The following is a 25,538-nucleotide window of genomic DNA, read 5'->3' as shown; positions in this document are numbered from 1 at the left end:
GTATGTGAACTTTTGACCACGACTGTAGAGTACAACCTCACACACACAGATAGATTCATATTAATGTAAACTTGTCGGGATCCAGATTTCTAAAATTGTGTGACTTCTGTAAAAGACGATGTGGAAAACAACTTAAATGCTGATAAAATTAGAATAATAATCTACATGTTAGTCATGGTGTAAAACCGGCACCAGGAGGAAAAACATAAATACCGTATTTCCTTGAATTGCCGCAGGGCATATAGTATGCGCCTGCCTTGAATTACTGCCAGGTCAAACTTGCTTCGCAAAATAATTAGCGCATGCTTAGTATTACTGCCTGTTCAAACTCGTGATGTCACGAGTGACACTTCCCCTGTCATCATTTTCAAAATGGAGGAGGCTGATTTCAATACCGCTAATTTGAAATCGCATAAAGGGAAGAAGATTAAGAGCTATTCAGTAGGATTTAAGGTCCAAGCTTACATCACACTCAATTTTTTACTGCATGCCTTTGGTAAGTGCTGGAGTGAGGAGAGGTTTTAAAATAATTAGCGCATGCTTACTTTTACCGCATGCCTTTGGTAAGCGCAGGAGTGAGAAGAGGTTTTAAATTAATTAGCACCCCAGCGGCAATTCAAGGAAATACGGTATATAAAACATATTTTGATTTTTTTTTGGCCATATGCTCCCAATAACTCTCTAAATGCAACACACACAAAATATTATGTTTGGTCGAAGTCGCAAATGTAAGCAATGGTTACTTTTGGTTTCCATGACGTTGAAGACCGCTAATGTTGACACCTGTCAGCAGTCCAAGGGCCCATCCATCCATCCATTTTCTACCGCTTATTCCCTTTTGGGGTCGCGGGGGGCGCTGGCGCCTATCTCAGCTACAATCGGGCGGAAGGCGGGGTACACCCTGGACAAGTCGCCACCTCATCACAGGGCCAACACAGATAGACAGACAACATTCACACTCACATTCACACACTAGGGCAAATTTAGTGTTGCCAATCAACCTATCCCCCAGGTGCATGTTTTTGGAAGTGTGAGGAAGCCGGAGTACCCGGAGGGAACCCACGCATTCACGGGGAGAACATGCAAACTCCACACAGAAAGATCCCGAGCCTGGATTTGAACCCAGGACTGCAGGAACTTCGTATTGTGAGGCAGACGCACTAACCCCTCTGCCACCGAGAAGCCTAAATTTGTTGCACTGTATTGTCATGATCTGCATGACAGTTTTTGTGTTGTTTTTCTATATTCAGTGTTCTTTCCTGTCTAGCGCTCTTATTTTTGTTTCACTTCCTAATTTGGTTATGTCTTGCAGTGACTTCACCACTTATTCTCAGGGCTCAGTACTCCTCAGGGCTGTGTAGTTTTGTTTATTGTGAAGAATGTTCATGGTATGCCTTTTGTTTGTTAAGCCTCCTTATTACCTGCCCTTCATTTCTGTCTCTGTACGCTGGTGTAATGCCAACTACCATCCATGTTCCAGACAGAATTTATAAATATTGAAATATGGTTTTAGTTTAAAGGCCTACTAAAACCCACTACTACCGACCACGCAATCTGATAGTTTATACATCAATGATGAAATATTAACATTGCAACACATGCCAATACGGCCTTTTTAGTTTATTGAATTGCAATTTCAAATTTCGCGCGAAGTATCCTGTTGAAAACTTCAGTATGATGACGTCTCGGGTTGTAGTGGACATTTTTTTCTATCCCGATCCAAGCTATAAGTAGTCTACTTTAATCGCATAATTACACAGTATTCTAGACATCTGTGTTGCTGAATCTTTTGCAATTTGTTCAATTATTAATGGAGACGTCAAATAAGAAAGATGTAGGTGGGAAGCGGTGTATTGCAGCTGCCTTTAGCAACACAAACACAGCCGGTGTTTCCTTGTTTACATTCCCGAAGTTGAAGCTTTACTATGGAACGGAGCGGTCAAGCGAACATGATTCCCGACCACATGTCAACCGGCAGGTTTCGGTGATACAATTGTGGTAATAAGTGGGCTCTTACCGTAGACATGAGCCTAGCTTGCGTCGTTCCTCGTGCACCTGTCAAAGAGGCAGCTGCGTGGCTTCCCTCAGAGACACTGGCGGTCACCACACCCATTGCCACACCCCTCCGACTTTCAGGTACGACAGTATAATCTCACTACAACACTAGTAACACAATAAACAGATAAGGGATTTTCCAGAATTATCCTGGTGAATGTGTCTAATAACATCTGAATCGGTCCTACTGCGCTGTCTTTTTTATTTATAAAAAAAAAAATGTTTTCTTTATTATTCACTCTAACTTTCCTCATCCACAAATCTTTCATCCTCGCTCAAATTAATGGGGAAATCGTCGCTTTCTCGGTCCGAATCGCTCTCGCTGCTGGTGGCTATGATTGTAAACAATGTGAGGATCTGAGGAGCCCTACAACCCGCAACGTCACGCGCACATCGTCTGCTACTTCCGGTAAAGGCAAGGCTTTTTTATTAGCGACCAAAATATTTTCAGCAAAAATATGGCAATATCGCGAAATGATCAAGTATGACACATAGAATGGACCTGCTATCCCCGATTAAATAAGAAAATCTAATTTCAGTAGGCCTTTAAGGCATGTCTGCTGCTAACGACCTGATCTTGCCCAAAGTCGTCCGTAAGGTGTTTGTGGAGGTCAACGAGGAAGGAAGCAAGGCAGCTGCAGCAACAATCGTTTTTGTGCATTACGCATCAGTTATTGCACACACCATCATCACTGACCACCCCTTCCTCTTCTTACGATACAACCCCACCAACACAATCCTGTTTGCTGGCCTATACTCTTCACCTGAATGAGACAGTGTTTATGTTGTTTTATTGTTGTAGCGATCTCTCTTTTAAGTGCTGCTTTTCTGTCCTCCTGCAAATTGTAACGTTAAAATCATGACGTAAATAAAGGAAGTGGCATTTTTGCTGATATTGTTTTCTGCTTGACGTCTTTTTGCAACTTCCCCTTTACGCCTGTGCAGTACAAATAATGACAAATTGCAAGCCTATGTTTTTTAAATCTCCAAGAAGTTGGTCATTTCCTCTATCTTGTTCATACACTGATATAGTGTGTGTAAAGTGTAAAGATGTTGTTTATATAGCTAAATAGGAACACACAAATATTGTATTAGAAACACTATGCAGTTGACAGTATAAAACAAAACTATATATTATTAACTTTTTAAAAGCTGATTTTTCAATATATTTATTATATCTCATTATATAATGCATACATGTTCAGTAAATATATGCTATAGCTCAGGGGTGTCTGAAATGCAGACTAGCGGCCATTTGTGGCCCGCTATCCGAGTTCTGTTAGCCCACAGCATATTGACAGAAAAAAACTGTGAAAATGTAAGAAAAAAAAAGAGCAAAAAAAAATTATTTTGAAAAAGTAACAGTAATAGCAATGGTAAATTTGGAACTGAACATTATTATTTTCGTACAAGCAGAATGTTTAACACACTAGCTTATGTAATCGGAATATTGTCATTATATTCTTGCGGGTGGAAAACAGTAAAAATGTAGGAAAGAGCAAAAAACTTGGAACGTAGAAAAACCTGAAATATTCTAACTAATAGGTAAAAATGTATGCAGTACTTAGAGTCGCCTATAACACAAAGCTGACACAAAGTTTTGTCTCGAAATATATATATCGATCTTCAGCATGTTTTCTTTTTGTGTGTGTGCGTACAAAAATTAAGAAATATCAAAATGGCCCCTGCATACTTTGACTTTTCAGTATGCGGTGTTACGGTTTGTACATGGGAAGAAGACGACACAGACAACAGGGACGTCGTTTAACTGTATTTATATATATGCATAATATATAAAAAATATATGAAGTGTGTACTAACCCAAATAAATAGATAGATAGATAGATAGATAGATAGATAGATAGTACTTTATTGTATGTGTATAGTGTGCGACTAGGTGTACGAATTAAATGTTGAGTGTTACCAAAAGTGTTGAGCGGCAGGCTGACTCGGAGGTCCGTGGGCAGACGTGAGGTCGAGGGGAGGAGATAGGCGTCAAAGTCTGTGTCCAGGTGGAAGGTCGAGATCCAAGACGCAGCCACGGATGCAGAGGGAATACAGGGAGACGAGACACACTGCTCGTGACGCGGGAACGGAGGTACACTGATGGAAGGTGACAAAGACGACACGAGACAAATGAACAAGACGGAGGAAAAACAGAGAGAGAAAGAGTGCATAAAGCTTGCTCGGTTCGGCTTACTGTACAGGACAGGTCGCTACGTTCTGGCCCCGGATAGCAGGTTGTGCTGGTTTAAGAAGGCAGGTCTTCTCATCAGCGACGGGTGCGTTGATTGCTGGCGATTGATTGCAGCTGCTTGTTGTAGCCCGACTCTTGGAGGATCGTCCAGCGCAGCACACAGATGAAAGCGGCCCTTGGTGGAAAACGTTTAGACATGCACACCTAATCTAAAATATTAGAAACTCTCAAAATGAAATAAAACAAATATATGAACATGGTTTAGTTAGTTAGTTAGTTAGTTAGTTTTGTAAATACAATTTATAATAGTAGTTATTAATTCATTAATTTGAACATTACAACAACAATATTAAAAACTAACTAAACATTACTATTTTTGTTCAGGCAAAATTGTTGACACATAAAGTTATGTAATTGTAAAATCATTATTGTTCTATTCTTACAGGGGCCAAACAACAACAGTAAAAATGTAATAAAAAAGAGCAAAACTATTGGAATGTAATGAGAAAAAGCTGAAATGTTCTAATAAGTGATAATAATACACTATACTTTGTCACTTATAACGCAGAGCTGACACAACTTTGTGTCTTTGAATATACATAAAATTGGTTTTTAGCATTTTTTTGATACAAATTTTTTATCAAAATTGACTTTTCAGTACGCGGCCATTAGTGGGAAAAGTTTGGACGCCCTTGCTTTAGTTACAATACTTTTCAAATACTCATATTGCTGTTATACATATTCCTATTAAACATACAAATATAAGAACATCGTCCTACTTCTGTTCAAATATTCCCATTTACTTACAGCAGTGGTTCTCAATCTTTTTTCAGTGATGTACCCCCTGTGAACATTTTTTTAATTCAAGTACCCCCTAATCAGAGCAAAGCGTTTTTGGTTAAAAAAAAGAGATAAAGAAGTAAAATACAGAACTATGTCATCAGTTTCTGATTTATTAAATTGTATAACAGTGCAAAATATTGCTTATTCGTAGTGGTCTTTCTTGAACTATTTGGAAAAAAATATAAAAATAACTAAAAACTTGTTGAAAAATAAACAAGTTATTCAATTATAAATAAAGATTTCTACACATAGAAGCAATCATCAACTTAAAGTGCCCTCTTTGGGGATTGGAATAGAGATCCATCTGGATTTATCAACTTCATTCTAAACATTTCTTCACAAAAAAGAAATCTTTAACATCAATATTTATGGAACATATCCACAAAAATCTAGCTGTCAACACTGAATATTGCATTGTTGTATTTCTTTTCACAGTTTAAGAACTTACATTCATATCTTATTGAAGTATTATTCAATAAATATATTTATAAAGGATTTTTGAATTGTTGCTGTTTTTAGAATAAATAAAAAAAAATCTCACGTACCCCTTGGCATACCTTCAAGTACCCCCAGGGGTACGCATACCCCCATTTGAGAACCACTGACTTACAGAACTGTATGAATAAGATTAAAAATAAAAAATAAAAACAATTCAAATAATAAACATTTATGTTTGTACAGTACATTATTTTATTTGTCTTTTTTCTTTAAAAAACAGTTTTGTTTTAAATCCTGTACTTCCGGACAATAAACAGATCTCATGTCGGACGCGGAAGTTGATTTTCCAATGACGTTCCTCCTGGGCGTCTACGTGTAATAAAAAAAGATATATAAAACACTTTTTTGACAACAGTCGGAGTGTTTCTGGACTACCGGAGGACCTAAATAAACGTACGTTAGAAAGTAATTCATTTATCGAGGTATAAGAATATATGGGCGTACTTGTAATGTTTTATGTGGTACAGGAATTAGATTTTGATTATGGCTCAATTACAATGCGGTATTAAATATCACGCTGTCGTGAAATAAATCCAATTGCCAGCAGCATGTTATTTATTCATTCCAAATGTTTAATTCTCCAAAAATACATGTATTTTGTGAGAATTAATTCTGACTTGTATGTAAATATTTTTTTGTTTTTTTTTCCAGACAAAATGGCGTCTTCAGCAGACATTCTAGCCAAGGCTAACACCTCCTTCTGCTTGGATCTGCTGAGAAGATTGAGCGACAATGACAAGAAAGCAAATGTCTTCTTCTCCCCTTTCAGCATCTCTTCCGCCCTCGCCATGGTGATGCTGGGGGCTGCTGGCAACACAGCCTCACAGATGGAAGAGGTACACTTTCAAATCAAGTTCTAAGCAACATGTGTGTGTTCACAACTGCAACCTTAAAGGCCTACTGAAATGAGATTTTCTTATTTAAACGGGGATAGCAGGTCCATTCCATGTGTCATACTTGATCATTTCGCGATATTGCCATGTTTTTCTGAAAGGATTTAGTAGAGAACATCGACGATAAAGTTTGCAACTTTTGGTCGCTAATAAAAAAGCCTTGCCTGCACCGGAAGTAGCAGACGATGTGCGCGTGACGTCACGGGTTGTAGGGCTCCTCACCTCTTCCCATTGTTTATAATCATAGCCACCAGCAGCGAGAGCGATTCGGACTGAGAAAGCAACAATTTCCCCATTAATTTGAGCGAGGATGAAAGATTTGTGGATGAGCAAAGTTAGAGTGAAGCACTAGAAAGAAAAAAAAGGCGAGTGCAGTGGGAGCGATTCAGATGTAATTAGACACATTTACTAGGATAATTCTGGAAAATCCCTTATCTGCTTATTGTGTTAATAGTGTTTTAGTGTGATTATAAAGTCATACCTGAAAGTCGGAGGGCTGCGGTGATCGCCAGTGTCTCTGAGAGAAGCCAATGGAGGAGCCAAGATGACAGCTGCTGCAGGAGGACGCTAACTCCGCACAAGTCTCCGGTAAGAGCCGACTTAATATCAAAATTTTCTCATCCAAAACTTGCTGGTTGACATGTGGCAGAGAAACATGTTCGCTAAAGCTTCACAACACACAAAGAAACACCAGCTGTGTTTCGGTTGCTAAAGGCAGCTGCAATCCACCGCTTTCCACCAACAGCATTCTTCTTTATAGTCTCCAGTATTAATTGAACAAATTGCAAAAGATTCAGCAACACAGATGTCCAAAATACTGTGTAATTATGGGATGAAAAGAGACTACTTTTAGCCGTAAGTGGTGCTGGGATAAAATGTTCCCTCCAACCAATACCGTCACAAACACGCGTCATCATTCCGTGACATTTTCATCAGGAAACTCCGCGGGAAATTTAAAATTGTAATTTAGTAAACTAAACCGGCCGTATTGGCATGTGTTGCAATGTTAATATTTCATCATTGATATATAAACTATCAGACTGCGTGGTCAGTAGTAGTGGGTTTCAGTAGGCCTTTAATGTGTTCAGTTGGAGTTGGTGACTGAGAATTCTGACATACTGTAAGTTAAATTGCTGACTGCAGTTCAAAGGGTAAAGTGCAACGTGTGTGTGTGTGTGTGTGTGTGTGTGTGTGTGTGTGTGTGTGTGTGTGTGTGTGTGTGTGTGTGTTCTTGTATTTCTGTCCTTCTTGAGGCATCTACGCGGAAAAGTACCTCCCATATGAGGATCGGTGAACAAGTTATGACTGAAATTATGGTCTCAATACAGAAAACCATTGCATCTAACAGAGAGCCAAATACCAGAGTCCGTGAACATTGCTCCAAAGTCAGGATTTTTGGTTGATTTAATGTTCTCACAAAAGTAAACATTGACAGGTGCAAAGGCAGCAATATATGACAAAACAAGATGAGAAGCTAAAGATGGACTTTTTATGTTTGTTTTGTAATAGTATTTTTCAAATGTGCCAGTAAAAAATCAGCTGCTGGCCCTAAATGAACCCCGGGCCGCACTTTGGACACCCGTGTTCTAGTTTATGTGGTCTTGCACAGCTGGTTATACATGTAAGGGAGTCAAGTGGATAAGCGAGAAGCAGGGAATTGATTCAAAAATGACAAATGTAAATGTACCACCATATAAAAAAAAAAGTGTATCGAGTATTGTTAATTTTTTTTTTTAATTAAATCAACATAAAAATATACAAGATACAATTTCAATTAGTGCATAGTGCACCCCCCCCCCCCCCCAAAAAAAACCCCTCCCTCCCCCATTCACACTCATCCACACCCACTCACACAAAAAAAGGGTTGTTTCTTTCTGCTACCAAAATTCTGGTTCCCACAACATATATAGCACAGTCTAGGGACGCAGTCCCTGAAACACACATGATTGTGTGTGCCGCCGGTCCACTAACATTATCATTAATTACTATTTTTTTTAATGTAATTGTGTTATATTATTTTACTTTCTTTTTTGTCCAATAAAATGTTTTTTTCTTTTTATTTATCTTATTATATTTTATTTATAAAATAAATAAAAAAAATTACCTTATCTTCACCAGACCAGGTTGTTAATGAAATTAGACTTGTCTAACGGTTTTTAAAACCAGGTCCAGTCCAGATAATGTCCAAGTCTGGCTCAGCAACACACACCCTCATCCATGTACAACAACAACAAAAATAGGGAAACAACAGATTGCATATAATTTATGAACAATATTACATTTTCATAAAATGCATTTTTGTAAAGTTCATATTATGTCCAAGTCAGACTCAACACACACCTTCATTTTGTACACTCAAAAATAGGGAACACAACAACAGATAGCATAGATGTTGTTGCTGTTGTATATCTATAAACATCATTACATTTTCACAATAAGCCTTTAAGGATTTCCCATCTTTTTTCATGTTTTTTGGCATTATTATCGTTGTCAATCATGTATCTTTCTAAAGCTAAAAAATACTGAATAAATGTTTTAAAGAAAGTAATACTAAGTGAATATCTATTTTTGGCCTTAAAAATAAACCTTTTACCAAGTACTATAATTAAATTGACTAAGTCATGATTGTCAATGAACTCTCCTAAAATAACAGAAACTAAATCAAGCTTCATAAACAAACCAATCCTTGAACACATTTTTTCAACTTCCACCCAAAAAGAAGACACAATATGACAATACCAAAACAAATGCAGGGTGGATGTAGATTCCTGACAACAAAATAGGCAATCATCTGACTCAGTCATATTCCATAGTTTTAACATTTTCCTTGTTGACGTTTTCATTACTGCATTTTTTATGTACTTCATGCGATCTGTGTACAGTGTGACATATTTCGGTGTTTATTTAAGTACTTGAAAATTTGACTTACTAGTACAGAGACCAAGGACCTACTGTATAACACAAGTGTTTTGGTTCCATCAAATCCATGTTTATTTATTTAGTTACATTAACAAAAAACATGTTATGTCATATGTTTTGCACATTTGTTGATGTTTAACGCAATTAATTCATACCCTCCAGGTTCTGTATTTCACTGAAGCAAAGTCCCAAAAGGCTGTAGCACAATAGAGGCAAATGCAGCAGCAGGTCAAGTCCAGTCTGCCAAGGTGGTAATTTACAGTACATAGAAATAAGGCACTGTATAGAAGCATGTGGAACTTTGTACTAATAACTAACTCGGTGCAAGCAGGCTGTATTGTGCAAAGGGGGCAGCTTTATTTGTTACACAGCGTGTTGCTAGCAACCATCTTGATGTGCACGACTATTCTGTTCTTTGGTGTGGCTGCTCAGAATGATAGAATACTATGGAATTCAACAATACACTAAAAACATTAACAATCTGTCAATGTTTTCTGTGCCATAAAATTTTTGAAAAGTGTTACCTTTTCTTTATTTTACAAAACCCAAAACCAGTGAAGTTGTCACGTTGTGTAATTCGTAAATAAAAACAGTATACAATGATTTGCAAATCCTTTTCAACTTATTTTCAATTAAATAGACTTCAAAGACAAGATATTTAATGTTCAAACTAAGAAACATATATTTTTTGTAAATAATCATTAACTTAGAATTTAATGGCAGCAACACATTGCAAAAAAGTTGGCACAGGGTCATGTTTACCACTGTGTTACATGACCTTTCCTTTTAACAACACTCAGGAAACATTTGAGAACTGAGGACACCATTTTTTTTAAGCTTTTCAGGTGGAGTTATTTCCCATTCTTGCTTGATGTACAGCTTTAAGTTGTTCAAAAGTCTGGGGTCTCCGTTGTGGTATTTTAGGCTTCATATTGCACCACACATTTTCAATGGGAGACTGGTCTGGACTACAGGCAGGCCAGTCTAGTACCCACACTCTCTTACTAGATAGATAGATAGATAGATAGATAGATAGATAGTACTTTATTGATTCCTTCAGGAGAGTTCCTTCAGGAAAATTAAAATATGAAGTACTATGAAATACTATGAAGCCACACTGTTGTAACACGTGGCTTGGCATTGTCTTGCTGAAATAAGCAGGGGCGTCCATGATAACGTTGCTTGGATGGCAACATATGTTGCTCCAAAACCTTTTTAACTTGCACTTGCAGATGTAGCGACCAACTGTAGTTACTGACAGTGGTTTTCTGAAGTGTTCCTGAGCCCACGTGGTGATATCCTTTACACACTGTCGCTTTTTATGCCGTACCACCTGAGGGATCGAAGGTCCGTAATATCTTCGCTTGCATGCAGTGATTTCTCTAGATTCTCTGAACCTTTTCATGATATGACAGACTGTAAATGGGGTTGCTGCATTTGGGCGGAAGGCGGCGTACACCCTCGACAAATCGCCACCTCACACTCTCATTCACACACGAGGGCCACTTTAGTGTTGCCAATCAACCTATCCCCAGGTGCATGTTTTTGGTGGTGGGAGGAAGCCGGAGTACCCGGAGGGAACCCACGTAGTAACGGGGAGAACATGCAAACTCTACATAGAAAGATCCCGAGCCCGGGATTGAACTCACAACCTTTCGTATTGTGAGGCACATGCACTAACCCCTGTTTCACCGTGCTGCCATGTACACACACATATATATATATATATATATATATGTATGTATATGTATGTGTATATATATGTATATATATGTGTGTATATATATGTTATACAAGTGTACATATATGTGTATATATATATATATATATATATATATATATATATATGTATGTATATGTATGTGTATATATATATATATATATATACATACATATACATATATATATATATATATGTATATGTATATATATGTATGTATATGTATGTGTATATATATGTATATATATGTGTGTATATATATGTTTATACAAGTGTACATATATGTGTATATATATATATATATATATATATATATATATATATATATATATATATATATATATATATATATATATATATATATATATATATATATATATATATATATACATATATATATATATATACATATATATGCAGTTGCTACGCCAACCCCTGTGGCACTGGCAGTGAAACAGGGATTCAGAACATCCTCTCATCCTGTTACTATCTTATTAACAGATAAACTTATCATTTTGTTTGCCCAAAGTCTGTTCAGGAAATTGAAGTGTTCATCCCTCTCAAATACTTCTTTAAACATTGTAACTTACAAAATATAAGGTTAGAGTCAATAACATACGACACTATAAATAGCAAACAGAGCAAAATGGTAGCGTGCATGCTTGCATACATGGGTGCATGGTGCATGCGTCTTAAAGGGTACAAGTTGTGGTGTTCATGTCAACCCGCCCTATTGACTTAATGTAAATGCTATTTGCAGGTGGATGTCTGCAACTGTGCACTAACTATTCACTTATTGGTGTCAGCACAGCTTGAATCGATCTGCTTGCTGTGTAACTTCTCTTTTTCTCGATTCACAGTGTCTGAAAACTGAAGGCCATGATGAAATCCATGAAAGCTTTGCCAAAGTGCTGCTGGAGCTGAACAATCCAAAATCACTTTATGCACTCAGTGTTGCCAACAGGCTGTATGGGGAGAAGTCTTACACGTTTGTTGAGGTTTGTGTTGTTGTATTTTCTATTTTGTTCCAAATAACAAGAAGACAAAGACACAAATCTTGAGAGTCTTGCATAAAGAATGAGGACAATGACAGCACTTTTGTGATAAACACGATACACTCCATAAAAGGATCCAAGAGTTCCCGCAGAAATTCAGGCTTTGCAGTAAAAGTGGACGATACCAGTATTGAAATATATCCAATACCAAATATTACAGGACCCAATTTCAAAGACAGATATTTTTTACTTGAATGTTTTTCAAAATTATTGAATGATTTGGTGATGTTTGCCTTGAAGTTGTTGTTTGGGATTATTAGCAGAATAAAACACAAAACAAAGATTTAGGCAAATATAAAACAAAAACATATATGTGGTAGAGGTAGTAGGTAGGACAATATCAGCAAAACAAAACACTTTGACATTCAATTGTTTGAGCAAGATAAAGTCAACAGTGCAAGATAAAAATTTGATATTGTGAATTACATTATATGTATATATGTGTATACATTATATATATATATAAATAAAAAACTCAAAACTGTTGTGATTAATCGCAATTTTTTTTTGTTTTTAGCACTATGACTGGACAATTTGTTTTTTTTCAATGACATGTTTATTAAACTTCATGCTTTTTTAAACAACTCAAGACAAAATTGACATAAACATGCTTTATATGACACTAAAAAAATGACCCACAGAATCCTGCTGTAGGAGCTCTTGCATTCAGAGGAAAGAAGCTACACTTTTGTGATTAGATACCAGTTTTGTGCATTAATAACACAAAATGTGGATTGTTACAATCATGGTTTGATAGTCAAAGATGTTTGGTAATGAAATCTGTGATATTCTTAGCTGAATAAGTGCTTCTGATGTTCTGTACATTACATGTTGAACAAGTTATTAGCATTTATATTACTACATGACAATGTCTTAATGTAATATTCAGCCTGCTAAACATTCTGTAACTGTTATAAAATCCATCCATTTTTTTTTCCATCCATTTTCTACCGCTGATTCCCTTTCGGGGTCACGGGGGGCGCTGGCGCATATCTCAGCTACAATCGGGCGGAATAATTAAATATACATAATTAAAACTGCCAGAAAATTCCCCCAACATATTCCTCATTTGATGTACTTGCATTTCTTTAGGGAGAACTATCACAGATTACATTATAAAACATCTTTGACAATCAAAGCATGATGGTAATGTAAGCCATTTTTCCATTTTGGTTAGTGTAGTTGGACCGGCTATAACTCGTAGCGCTTTTATTTTGTAGCCGGAAGTGTGTGCATTGGCTTGTTTTGACGACAAACCTAAATGTTGGCAATAACAAAAAGTGCCTCTTGACTTCCTCCCTACCATCTTTCATTTTGTACTGAGCTTTTATCCCATCTTACTAAACCAGTTACAGTGACAGTCTACATTTTATGTTACCAATGCTCTAAACTGTAATCTAAACACCGAAACGAAGCTCCACCTCTTTGAATGCAAGCAAGCCAGCATTTGCATTTGCATTAGCTGCATTGATGATCACGGTGATCATAGCTAAAATGGTCTTGTATTGTTTATAGAACAACTTGCCATGGCTTTGGACCTGGGCTTTTCATATTGTACCATTCTTTTTGTCCATAAAATGGGGTACCGTTATGTTTCTTGGCTAGATAATGATTGGGAAACACTGCCGTAGAGTTCTAAGTGTGTATTTAATGCCGTCCGAATGATTATTTTCACCTCTGCTAGTTATGGATGTTCAAAAATGATGTGTTTTTTCTGGTTTTAGGATTTTCTAGCACAAACTAAAACACACTACAGAGCAGAGCTGGAGTCTGTGGACTTTATAAGTGCACATGAGGCAGCAAGAGTCAACATCAACAAATGGGTAGAGAATGAGACACAAGGTAGACGTCTTAAAACCAATAAACAATCTTAATACAAGGGTAACACAATGTTAACACAATGTTGATGTATGCCACTGCTGCTTTTAAACCAGGTAAGATTACAGACATACTGATCCCAGGTGTGTTGAACAACATGACCAGGCTGGTGCTGGTCAATGCCATCTACTTTAAAGGCGACTGGATCCAGAAGTTTGAGAAGAGTTCAACACGTGACGCTCAATTTAGGATTAACAAGGTAACACTGCAGTAAAGTACTTTTTATGCTCATCATTACAATTACATTCCTAACCAAAGGGTTTCCCGCAGCGTTTTGTTGTTAAGGCGAACGCCTTAGCAACAAAAGCCACCGCCTAAATCTAAAGTCTTAACAAGCTGCTCTGCTTAGTTCTGCCTCTGCCTCTGTTAGTACGTCTCTGTAGCACCCAGCATTGTCCCACCCACAGAACCATCTGATTGGGTACACGCACAGCGGTAATAGCCAATCAGCAGTGCGTACTGAGAGCCATGTAACAGCCAATCAGTAGTGTGTATTCAGAGCGTATGGAGTCAGTGCTCCTGCGGTGGGGTGAGCAAAAAGGTGTTTAGTGGGTAAGCACAAGGCAGCGGACTCTCCCCAAATTATAATAAACACCTCCCAGTCAACTACTAGTAAAATCACTATGAGTCTGTTGACGTTCTAAAACATTAGCGGCAGCTCAGCTCGCTTGCAGTCCTTGAGGTGATGGCTAATTAACTTTTAGCGTAACGTTAGCTCACTGTGCGGTGTGTGCGTGTGTGTGTGTTACAGACAGCGAAGCCCTGTCTGTCTGAGAGAAAGACAAGCATTATTGACCTACAGTCAACTAAGTTATTTCACTTTACCTATTTCTGTGTTGATTGAAATATGTTGAAGCAGCAAAAACAATATTATGTTATGAAGAGTTTCCTGAAGCTGTCTCTGATAGTTGATATAATATTGTAACTGCATCATAAGGGCTACATGAACTCCATGGTGTTCAGGGATGAATAGTCTCTCCTATTGCTAGTCTACTATTTTTCAGCTAGTTACATTGATCATTAATAATGTAACAGCCTAGTTTTGAATAGCAGGGTCCCTGCTATCACATGTTGATAAAAATAATACATTTACATAATAAAAATCAACTACAGGCTTCCCTAATGCTGTATTGAATCAAGCATGATGAGTTGAGCATATGTAAAGTTCAAGTTTGAAGTTTATTCACAATACCATATTACGATTACAACAGTAGTGAATATCCATTTAAGGATGGTGGTAAGTGAAAGAGTCCCCCAGATAAGCTAGAAGAAGCTTTTGGCAGGGGGTCCAGAGGTCAGTATTTGCATGGAATGCTGAAACATGGTGGTAAGCACAAAAACGCGATATGACAAACACAAAATATGAGCACAAAAGCCAGCATACACGTACATAAGTTTCAAGTTTCAACAGTCGTATACCCCGAAGCCACATGTGACAATGCTAATCCTCTAAAGGAGCACTAGCCATTCACATGAGGCATTAGAGATAGGTGGTTAATAGGTATGATTTCAGTTGTTTTTTTTTAAGTTGGAGAATGAATACAGCAGCCTGAGGCCAGATCTTTGGTCCCCTGCATACAAGACTTCGAGCAGTACAAGCCAGTAGACGATGTTTACCTGATATCAGGTCAAAGTTGTGGACATGCTGGCGACGATAGATAGGAACCAAGCTTCAGAGCCTGAGATTCAGCCTGTGGATGATTTGATAGGTTAGACAAGCATTGTGATAATGTCAGCATGTGGCCCCACTTTTAACTCTTTTTTTTTTTTAAACCCTTATTGCAAACGTTTACTTACAGAAAATCAATTTACTTAGTAAGTCTTTATTTTGACTTAGTAAGTCATTATTTAGACTTAGTACATTACTAAGTCAAAATTTTGACTTACCAAGTCATAATGACATACTTAGTGTCTCAGGTAACTGAGACTGTTTTGTTTTTACTTTTCTTAAAAAAATATTGAGATATATATCGTATATCGCCATTCGACAAGGTGGAGACGTGATGGCGACAGGCCGAGTTACACCGATCCTTACACCCACCCACCCCCTTGCCCGGTCTGTCTGCCTGGAGAGACACCACCTTAACTAACACATTTTCTGGGGGAAACACTGAACCATAATGCGAAACAACAAAAATAAGCAATGTCATCCAACCACAACATTAACTAAATTCACAATAAAAACTAACTGTAAAAAAAAAAAAACCAAGTTTTTTCCCTCATCACAAAGTGAGTTTCGTATTTCATTTCATATTGCTGAAGTGTCGACCTTGCTCGTGCAATAACTTGGACAATTTAACTTTGACATCGGTTACCTGTGGGTAGCAACGTTTAATTGTACTGTGCCTGTCAAATAAATACAATTATAACAGTGGTGGGGGAAATGAGAGTTAACTAAGCTCTGCTTATAATGAGAGGAACAGAAAAAGAGGGATACATTGATTGTTATTTATGGACCACACACATGTTGTGTTATTGGCATTGGATCATCCACCCTACATACTTGGATCATACATACTTGATCTATGTTGTCTTAGTGAACCACTTCTGTCCCAGCACATACTACACTCATAACACTTCATTTGCAGATGATCTGCAAACTGTTTTTTTTTTTTAATTCAATTAATCAATTTTTTGGGTGTTCTGATTATTGTCAGAATGTTGCTGCACTTTCAATATGATCGGGATTCAAAGTTAAAAGTTAAAGTACCAATGATTGTCACACACACACTAGGTGTGGCGAAATTATTCTCTACATTTGACCCATCACTCTTGATCACCCCCTGGGAGGTGAGCAGTGGGCAGCAGCAGTGCCGTGCCCGGGAATCATTTTTGGTGATTTAACCCCCAATTCCAACCCTTAATGCTGAGTGTCAAGCAGGAAGGCAATGGGTCCCATTTTTATAGTTTTTGGTATGACTCAGCCGGGGTTTGAACTCACGACCTACCGATCTCAGGGCGGACACTGTACCCACTAGGCCACTGAGTAGGTAGCAATCAGCAGCATTTACAATGAGAAGAGCCACTAAAGAAAATATACCCCAGTTGATAAACTTTAAAAAATGATGGAAGCTTTTTTAATTAACAGGCAAAGGAATATTTCCGTTCAGAATTTAAATGTATTACCTTCTTCTGACATTGGTCTTGTTGTGGGTTATATTGTGACTGATGGGAGCCTCCTTTCTGCAGGAAGGAAAGTCTTTCTTTAGTTTTAAGGCTGTCTAAATAATGAGAGGTGACTAGAATTGAAGAACATTTGATTCTATACAAAGGAGTAAATACAAACAATAATAAAAACCAGGGCTGCAGAGGAGACCGAGCTGTCTAAAGTCTAGAGCCTTCTCTAAAATGGTTGCGTGCCACATATGCTTTTGTCCATGTTGGCGAAGATCGAAACAGAAAGTTAACTTGGCTTATGTGTTGAGAAATCATTGTTTTTATTCTCTTCGATCAGAACCAAGGCAAACGGTAGTACAAAGGGTGTCAAAATGCTTTTCATTGAGGTCTACATCATAGTTATGGCTGCCCATCAGAAGGCCGCCTCTAACACTGAATACATATGAATATATGGTCTTTTCTCTCTGGCTCTCATCGAGGGTGGACCCTCCCCTTTCCTCTCCCTTATCTCTCCTGCTTGCTTCTTTGTCTTGTCTTAACTTTCTTGTTGCCTCTTTTTGCACTGCTCTCCAAATCTAAACATTGGAACTATTTAACTGGCCTCAACAAAATTGACAAGATCTTGGGTTTGGGGGAACCTGCTGTCGTGACAAAGCGGTTGTTGCTGGACACACGACGGACTCTTGGGAGAAGAACAGTGCCGCGTGCCTGGCGACCCTTTTCTGTTGAGGACGTGAAGATATCTACCTATTCGGAATTATGATAACAGGACATCTGCTGATTGGATTAAGCGTTGCTCTAGTGTGTTGACAAATTGGAAGTTGCTGGTAGTCTTCAAAGTACCCCAAAGCTGCCACAAATGATTGAAGGATGCGGGAAGAACTGTGGATCACATCGGACCGTCTACCCCGCAGTTTTTGAGGACCAGTCATGGACAATTTAAAGTGAAAAGCAAATTTTATTTTCACCCGCATACAAAACATTCTAACTTGGATTGTTTCCTTGGCGTCGAGACTCTCCCGAAGGACAGTGCAGCGAAGACACAACAAACTCCCTTCTTATCTTTCATGGACACACTTGTTGACTTTAGAATAGCGACTGCACAATACATCAAGGAGCAGAACAGAGACACACTACGGGCTTACACACACACATCCACAAAAATAAACGCCACACATACACACCCAAACCCCTCCAACCCAACGCCCTCGACGCAAATCCCATAGGGGTGATGAATGGATGGTCAGCGCCTGAGAGCTGCGGCCTACCATCATGACCCCGAACTCCCTTCCCTCTGTTGCTAGATATCTCGAGATGTATGTTGTAATATGTATATGTGCTTTGCTATGGTGGTTTTTTCCCACTCCAGACTGGGCCCCCTTAGGATTGTCTGGATTGTATTTTTTTTAACTCATCCTAGCCCAGCGTTTTACCATTTTTCCCCATCTTTTATGGGGCGCCAGCGTTCCTGTTCTGTAACCCTGTACACTGTTTGTTTTTGTCTAATCTTGAACGGGTTTGTTCTGAAAACAAAGGTACGTAGTACTTGTGCAATGACAATAAAGACCTATCTCTATCTATATATAAATGTATTAAGATTTACCTTGTGATATTATTACACAATTGTTTTACTTACATTGTAAGTCATCTAAACTTTACCATAAAAATTAAGATGGTGTTTCTACATCATATTATTGTAAATTAATACAAAGTACCACTGTTGTTTATGGTAGAATTCTGACAAATAAGCTGCTAGTTTTTTTTTACTGTAAACCCTATGTTGTTTTTACAGTGTATTACTGTAAATGAAACAGCAACACAGTTTTTCTTAAGTGAAAAAACTGTCAGCTCAGTTGCCGGAATTGTACCGTAAAAAAAAAGTGGTTCTGTTTTTCCATTCATAAATGCTGTGAAAACTTTTACCCCAAAAGGGACGAGCTGTACAAAATGGATTGATGGATCGCAGCCACACACACACACACACACACACACACACACCAACCCTTTTTCTTGCTTTCCTCACGCTCATCCAATCACCAGGAGTCATCAGGACACATTCATGGCCTCACAGACTGCATCCATCCATTTTGTACCGCTTGACTCTTTCGGAGTCGTGGGGGATGCTGGAGCCTATCTCTCAGACTGTTGTAAATAATACTATTATTTTCAAAAAGGAACGTTTCTCAATCTTTTGAACAAATTCTCCTCTCAGACAAACCACATTGTTCTTGAGTGTGAGTAGCTGACGTGTATATTTAATTTAATATACAATATTCTACTGTACTATCCTTCTTGTAAAACTTGTGTGGCATTGCAATGCCGGATTTGTTCCTCCAGGGATGCGTCGGACATGAACACAGCGTAAGGTAAGATGTAAAGGATTTATTAAACTAATAAAAAGGCTGGGAACAAAAATACTGGAGCTAGACAGAAAAAAAGGCAAACAAATGGCGCTAGCATGGAAGCTAGGAAAACGAACAGAAACACAACACTTGGCACGAAGGCACAAAAAGGGAAAACAAACAATTAGCATGAGAGCTAAAATAAACAAAACGCAGCGCAAGAGCTAGCGAGTATGGAAAGCAAGTCGTCATCAGTTGCATGAAAGCAAACTAGGATCCGAGACCGAAGAACGAAAAGGGGCAGGCTTATATAAGGCAGTGATCAGTAGAAACAGGTGTGCGGAACTGAGAGTAGCAGGTGGAAACAATATGCAGCCATGGTGACAAAGCAAACAGGAAATAAGGAAGTCCAAACAACAGAATGTGAAAAAAGGAACAAAGCTACAATATGTGATGATCCGACCATCGGATCACAACACTTCTGAAGGAGCCACTTCTAGTTAAACTTCATACAAAGTAATTGGATTGATGGGAACTGGTGGTGTTTGCAACACTATAAGAAGAGAAAAATAATTTCATAATTTGTTGATTATGTTCAATGTATTTTAATTCATTCATCATGTTATGAGTTCCTATGTTGTTGTTTTTAGAATGCAACCAAACCAGTGAAGATGATGCATCAACAATCCCAATTTCCTTTGACTTACATATCTGAAGCCAGCTGCCAGGTAAAGACAGGAATAAGATGACAAGTTGTCTTTTTGGGGGTGTGTAGAAACGACAAGTTGTCTTTTTGTGTTGTGGTAAGAAGATCTGCTTCTGTTGGACAGATCTTGGAGCTGCCTTACAAAGGGAAGGATCTCAGCATGCTCATCTTTCTCCCCATGCGTATTGAGGGTGACTCAACTGGTCTGGAAAAGGTATGGGACATGCATTATTAACGCACAAAATAACCCACACAAACTTTGGATTGTGTGTCTGCCACAGATAGAGACGCAACTGACCTATGAGAACTTCCAGGAGTGGACTCGTCCAGATATGATGGATGTAGTTGCGGTCAAGGTGGGCCTGCCTCGGTTTAAGATGGAAGAGATGTACAACATGGAGAATGTCTTGGTCAGCATGGGGATGTCAGATGCCTTCAACATGTCAAAAAGTGATTTTTCTGGTAGGACATTTGCCTGATTAGTCTTTGCCTACAATTCATCTCCGAGGAAAATAATGGAACTAACAATGATCTGTTGCAAGGTCAAACTTTTCACACAATTCATAGCACTCAAGTAGATCTATTAAGTGCTGAATGTGGCTTGGCATTGTCTTGCTGAAATAAGCAGGGGCGTCCATGAAAAAGACGACACTTAGATGGCAGCATATGTTGTTCCAAAACCTGTATGTACCTTTCAGCATTCACCGGTGCCTTGGGCAGTAACGCACCCCCATACCATCATAGATGCTGGCTTTTGAACTTTGCGTCGATAACAGTCCGGATGTCGAATATTTCCAAAAACTATTTGAAATGTGGACTCGTCAGACCACGGAACACTTTTCCACTTTGCATCAGCCTATCTTAAATGATCACGGGCCTAGAGAAGCCGGCGGCGTTTCTGGATGTTGTTGATAGATGGCTTTCGCTTTGCGTAGTAGAGCTTTAACTTGCACTTACAGATGTAGCGACAAACTGTATTTAGTGACAGTGGTTTTCTGAAGTGTTCCTGAGCCCATGTGGTGATATCCTTGAGAGATTGATGTTGGTTTTTGATAGAGTGCCGTCTGAGGGATCGAAGGTCACGGTCATTCAATGTTGCTTTCCGGCCATGCCGCTTACGTGGAGAGATTTCTCCAGATTCTCTGAACCTTTTGATGGTATTTTGGACCGTAGATGTTGAAATCTCTAAATTTCTTGCAATTGCACTTTGAGAAATGTTGTTTTTAAACTGTTTGACTATTTGCTGACGCAGTTGTGGACAAAGGGGTGTACCTCGCTCCATCCTTTCTTGTGAAAGACTGAGCATTTTTTTGGAAGCTGTTTTTTATAGCCAATCATGGCACCCACCTTTTCCCAATTAGCCATCACACCTGTGGGATGTTCCAAATAAGTGTTTGATGAGCATTCCTCAACTTTATCAGTATTTATTGCCACCTTTTGCAACTTCTTTGTCACGTGTTGATGGCTTTAAATTCTAAAGTTAATGATTAATTGCAACAACAAAAATGCTTATCAGTTTGAACATCAAATATGTTGTCTTTGTAGTACATACAATTGAATATGGGTTGAAAATGATTTGCAAATCATTGTATTCCGTTTATATTTACATCTAACACAATTCCCCAACTCTTATGGAAAAGGGGTTTGTACTACACTCGATACACTACCACTCCTACTTGGTCCAGTGTACTAGTACAGGTTTACAGAGCATTCAGCTCATTTTCTCCAAAACCCTTCCCTCTGATTTTGGATCAGCAATTTGATTTAAAGTAAGAGTTTTAATAATTTGGTGACTTCCAATAACAAACTGGGTCACAATAGTCAACATCACACATAGCATCTGATTATTTACACAAAGTGCTCAACCCCGATAATTGAATAGTTGAAATACGACCTATACATTTTTGTCGGATTTTCACCTTCTTCATTCATCCTTATTGCATTTACTAAATGATCCCATCCATTTGTTCTGTTAATTCTTGCTACTCCTTGTTAATATTCGATTTTGTGTCACTTCTTTTTCAAATGCCCTCTTTGAAACGTGCTGTATATTCGCAGGCATGTCTCCTGCCAAGGACCTGGTCTTGTCAAAGGTGATCCACAAGGCCTTTGTGGAGGTGAATGAGGAAGGAACCGAGGCTGCTGCCGCCTGCGCCGTCGAAAGTTTCATGGCGTTCCGCTGTGTATCGCGACCAAATGTCTTCATCGCTGACCACCCCTTCCTCTTCTTCATCCGCCATAACCCGTCCATGAGCGTGCTTTTTGCAGGCAGATATTGCTGCCCCGTGTGAGCTTATGCTCCTCGGCTTCATATTAACCACTTGAGGAGGGAATCATCACTTGAGTGTTCTGCTAATAAGTGATTCCAGGATGCTTCTGCTTTTTACCACTGGTGTTCAACTACTGCAGGAAGTCTTTCACACCATTAGAGGTGAGTATTTGTTAATTATGGCGCTTTTATGGAGGTTGATTTGTGTTTTTATTACGAAATCTTTTTTTTTTTAGACTGATTTTAAGTAACTTAATTATTTTTTACATTAAATTATACTGACAATTTTCAGTGCTTAAAAGGCCTACTGAAACCCACTACTACCGACCAAGCAGTCTGATAGTTTATATATCAATGAGGAAATATTAACATTGCAACACATGCCAATACGGCCGGTTTAGTTTACTGAATTGCAATTTTAAATTTCCCGCGGTGTTTATTGTTGAAGACGTCACGGACTGTAAGGAAAAATTAGCGCTGCACGACTCGCGGCCAAAAGTCGTCTGCTTTAACCGCATAATTACACAGTATTTTGGACATCTGTGTTGCTGAATCTTTTGCAATTTGTTCAATTAATAATGGAGAAGTCAAAGTAGAAAGATGGAGTTGGGAAGCGTTAGCCTTTGGCCACACAAACACACGGTGATTCCTTGTTTAAAATTCTCGTAGGTGAAGCTTTACTATGGATCAGAGCGGTCAAGCGAATATGGTTCAAGACCACTTGTCAACCGGCAGGTTTCGGTGAGAAAATTGTGGTAAAAAGTCACCTCTTACCGGAGTTCAGCTGAGCTTGCGCCGTCCATGCAGCTGCCGTCGACTTCCCTCAGACACTGGCCTCAAGACACCCGTGGATACACTCCTCCGACTATCAGGTACTATTAAACTCACTAAAACACTAGCAACACAATAGAAAGATAAGGGATTTACCAGAATTATCCTAGTAAATGTGTCTAAAAATATCTGAATCCGTCCCAATGGAATCGTTTTTTCTTTTTTTAACTTGATTTTTCTTTCTTTCTAGTCCTTTGCTATCAATATCCTCAAACACAAATCTTTCATCCTCGCTCAAATTAATGGGGAAATTGTCGTTTTCTCGGTCCGAATAGCTCTTACTGCTGGTGGCTCCCATTAAAAACAATGTGAATATGTGTGGAGCCCTGCAACTCGTGACGTCACGCGCACATACTTTTGGTAAAGTCAGGGCTTTTCTATTAGCGATCTAAAGTTGCGAACTTTATCGTCGATGTTCTCTACTAAATCCTTTCAGCAAAAATATGGCAATAACGAAAAATGATCAAGTATGACACATAGAATGGAGCTGCTGTCCCCGTTTGAATAAGAAAATCTCATTTCAGTAGGCCTTTAAAACCCTGGTAAAAAACATTCAGTGTATTAAAATCCAATGCAGAAAAAATTGCTGCCTCAAACCTACTTTAGGTAAATTAAGATAAAAACACAAATATTCTGTATGAGAACTAGGCAATGAGGGGTCAAGTTTGAAGTCACGGGTCTTGCAAAGCAGCAGAAAGGCAGTTAACTGGGGTACACGGGCATAATACTACATAATGAACTTTAAAATGTTTACAATGGTTAAAATCTTATCAGTCAGTGTGATCAGCTTTTATCCTTTTTTGCTGAATCTGGGGATTTTGCAAGGTATAAACAAACGTAACGTGTTGCTTACAGCAAACAAGTTATGTTTGTGTATCCCTTTCTTCTGGTGCCTATGCCTGTTTATCTTTTGATTCCTGTGCTAAGTTTTGTCTTAGCTCCCCATGCTATCGGCACGCTTGTTTGTATTTTTGTATTTTTAAATGATTTATGGGAATAAATCATTGTCTTACCTGCACATTGCCTCCGGACTTCCTGCTGCATCTTGGGAGAACGATCTGTGCAGTAAAATGCAACCCAAGCGTAACAGAAGACAGCCAGCCTGAGTGTGGCGAAGGACAGGAATAAGTACCTCTTTGATTAGTGCCCGAGAGCAGGTGAGCGTCCCGAACACTAATCAGAGGCAGGTGAAAATAATCAGCACCCATGACAATCAAGAAACACAAATCTACGGATGCTGAAACAGAACTAAGGGAGTCTTGAACTAAAACAAAACATCAATCTGTGTGTGTGTGTGTGTGTGTGTGTGTGTGTATGTATGTGTGTGTGCGTGTGTGTGCGTGTGTGTGTGTGTGTGTGTGTGTGTGTGTGTGTGTGTGTGTGTGTGTGTGTGTGTGTGGTAATTAACTCTCGCAAATTAGTTGTGAAAATTAAGTTTTGTTGGGGGTTTAAGTCTTGCCCATATCCCCCAAAAACAGTAAGCAGCTATGTTTTATTGATATAGCTGTGGAGAGGTGGAGCCGAAGGTCCGACAGACAGGCAGGGCACGCTGGAGCCCGGCCCAAGATGGCAGCGAGGAGGCGGTGTCGGCGAGCGAGCGGTGAGGAGGAGCGGAAGAGTGGCCCGGACTGAGGTTTTATTGAAAAATAAACAAAGTCAAACTACTCAAACCATGTCCTTCCTTGGTGGTCCTGGGAACCCGCAAGACGACGGCTTGAGACCGTCACAATACCGTAGCTGCGTGTGTCAAATATGAGTCATTAAATGACTCCCGCCTCCTGGTGGTAGAGGACGCTATTGATCCTTCTTGCGACTACTCGGCTGCAGAAGAAGTGACAATGAGTGAAGTGAATTGTGCTGGGACGTATATGACGCGGCGGGTGCACAACGGACCTTTTAGGATGTAACACCCATGCTGGCTATGTAAACAACCTGGCTGAAATAAAGCATGTTCCAGTCCTTGATACCCAGTGTATTATTTATACAATGACACTTCCTGGTGGCAGCGGTGGGATAAAGAGATCACCCACGAAGCAGAACGGGAGGGGGAGTTGTCAGAGGATAATTCTGTCGTCGCCCCCGCACTTGAGGAGCCGAGCCGAGCTAACTGATAGTGGCGGTCTGATAGCAGTTTTCTAAACTGGACTTTCAATCGAAGCAGGAGGTAATAAAGGAAGATCTCCATCAAGACAAAGAGACTTTTAAAACTGAAGAA

The 25,538-nt window shown here is 38.9% G+C and overlaps 1 protein-coding gene across 2 annotated transcripts; it reads left to right on the top strand.

Moving 5' to 3' along the window:
* The first annotated feature begins 5,845 nt into the window (after positions 1-5,845).
* LOC133556672 (leukocyte elastase inhibitor-like) lies at positions 5,846-25,289 on the top strand. Of its 2 annotated transcripts, XR_009807564.1 has the most exons (10): positions 5,846-5,986; positions 6,245-6,429; positions 11,986-12,123; positions 13,905-14,022; positions 14,115-14,257; positions 20,168-20,245; positions 20,348-20,437; positions 20,505-20,685; positions 22,282-22,654; positions 24,828-25,289. XR_009807564.1 is itself a non-coding variant. In XM_061906821.1 (9 exons), exons 2-9 carry the CDS (start codon positions 6,250-6,252, stop codon positions 22,512-22,514), a joined length of 1,161 nt encoding a protein of 386 aa, XP_061762805.1. In that variant the 5' UTR covers positions 5,846-5,986; positions 6,245-6,249; the 3' UTR covers positions 22,515-24,341. The 2 variants fall into 2 exon arrangements, 1 of the variants encoding a protein (XP_061762805.1); XM_061906821.1 differs by lacking the exon at positions 24,828-25,289 and having other exon boundaries at positions 22,282-24,341.
* The last annotated feature ends 249 nt before the right edge of the window (positions 25,290-25,538 follow it).

This window comes from Nerophis ophidion, linkage group LG07 (assembly GCF_033978795.1).
Source record: "Nerophis ophidion isolate RoL-2023_Sa linkage group LG07, RoL_Noph_v1.0, whole genome shotgun sequence".
NCBI lineage: Eukaryota > Metazoa > Chordata > Actinopteri > Syngnathiformes > Syngnathidae > Nerophis > Nerophis ophidion.
The sequence above is the reverse complement of the archived record's forward strand: the minus strand, read 5'-3'. Positions and strand labels throughout refer to the sequence as shown.

What these genes read in the sequence shown, in the direction of transcription:
- LOC133556672 (XM_061906821.1), top strand. Translation starts at nt 6,250, where the DNA reads ATGGCGTCTTCAGCAGACATTCTAGCCAAGGCTAACACCTCCTTCTGC. An exon ending in CAGCCTCACAGATGGAAGAG is followed by an intron (nt 6,430 to 11,985) that starts GTACACTTTCAA and finishes CTCGATTCACAG; the next exon opens with TGTCTGAAAACTGAAGGCCA. An exon ending in CTCAATTTAGGATTAACAAG is followed by an intron (nt 14,258 to 20,167) that starts GTAACACTGCAG and finishes TGTTGTTTTTAG; the next exon opens with AATGCAACCAAACCAGTGAA.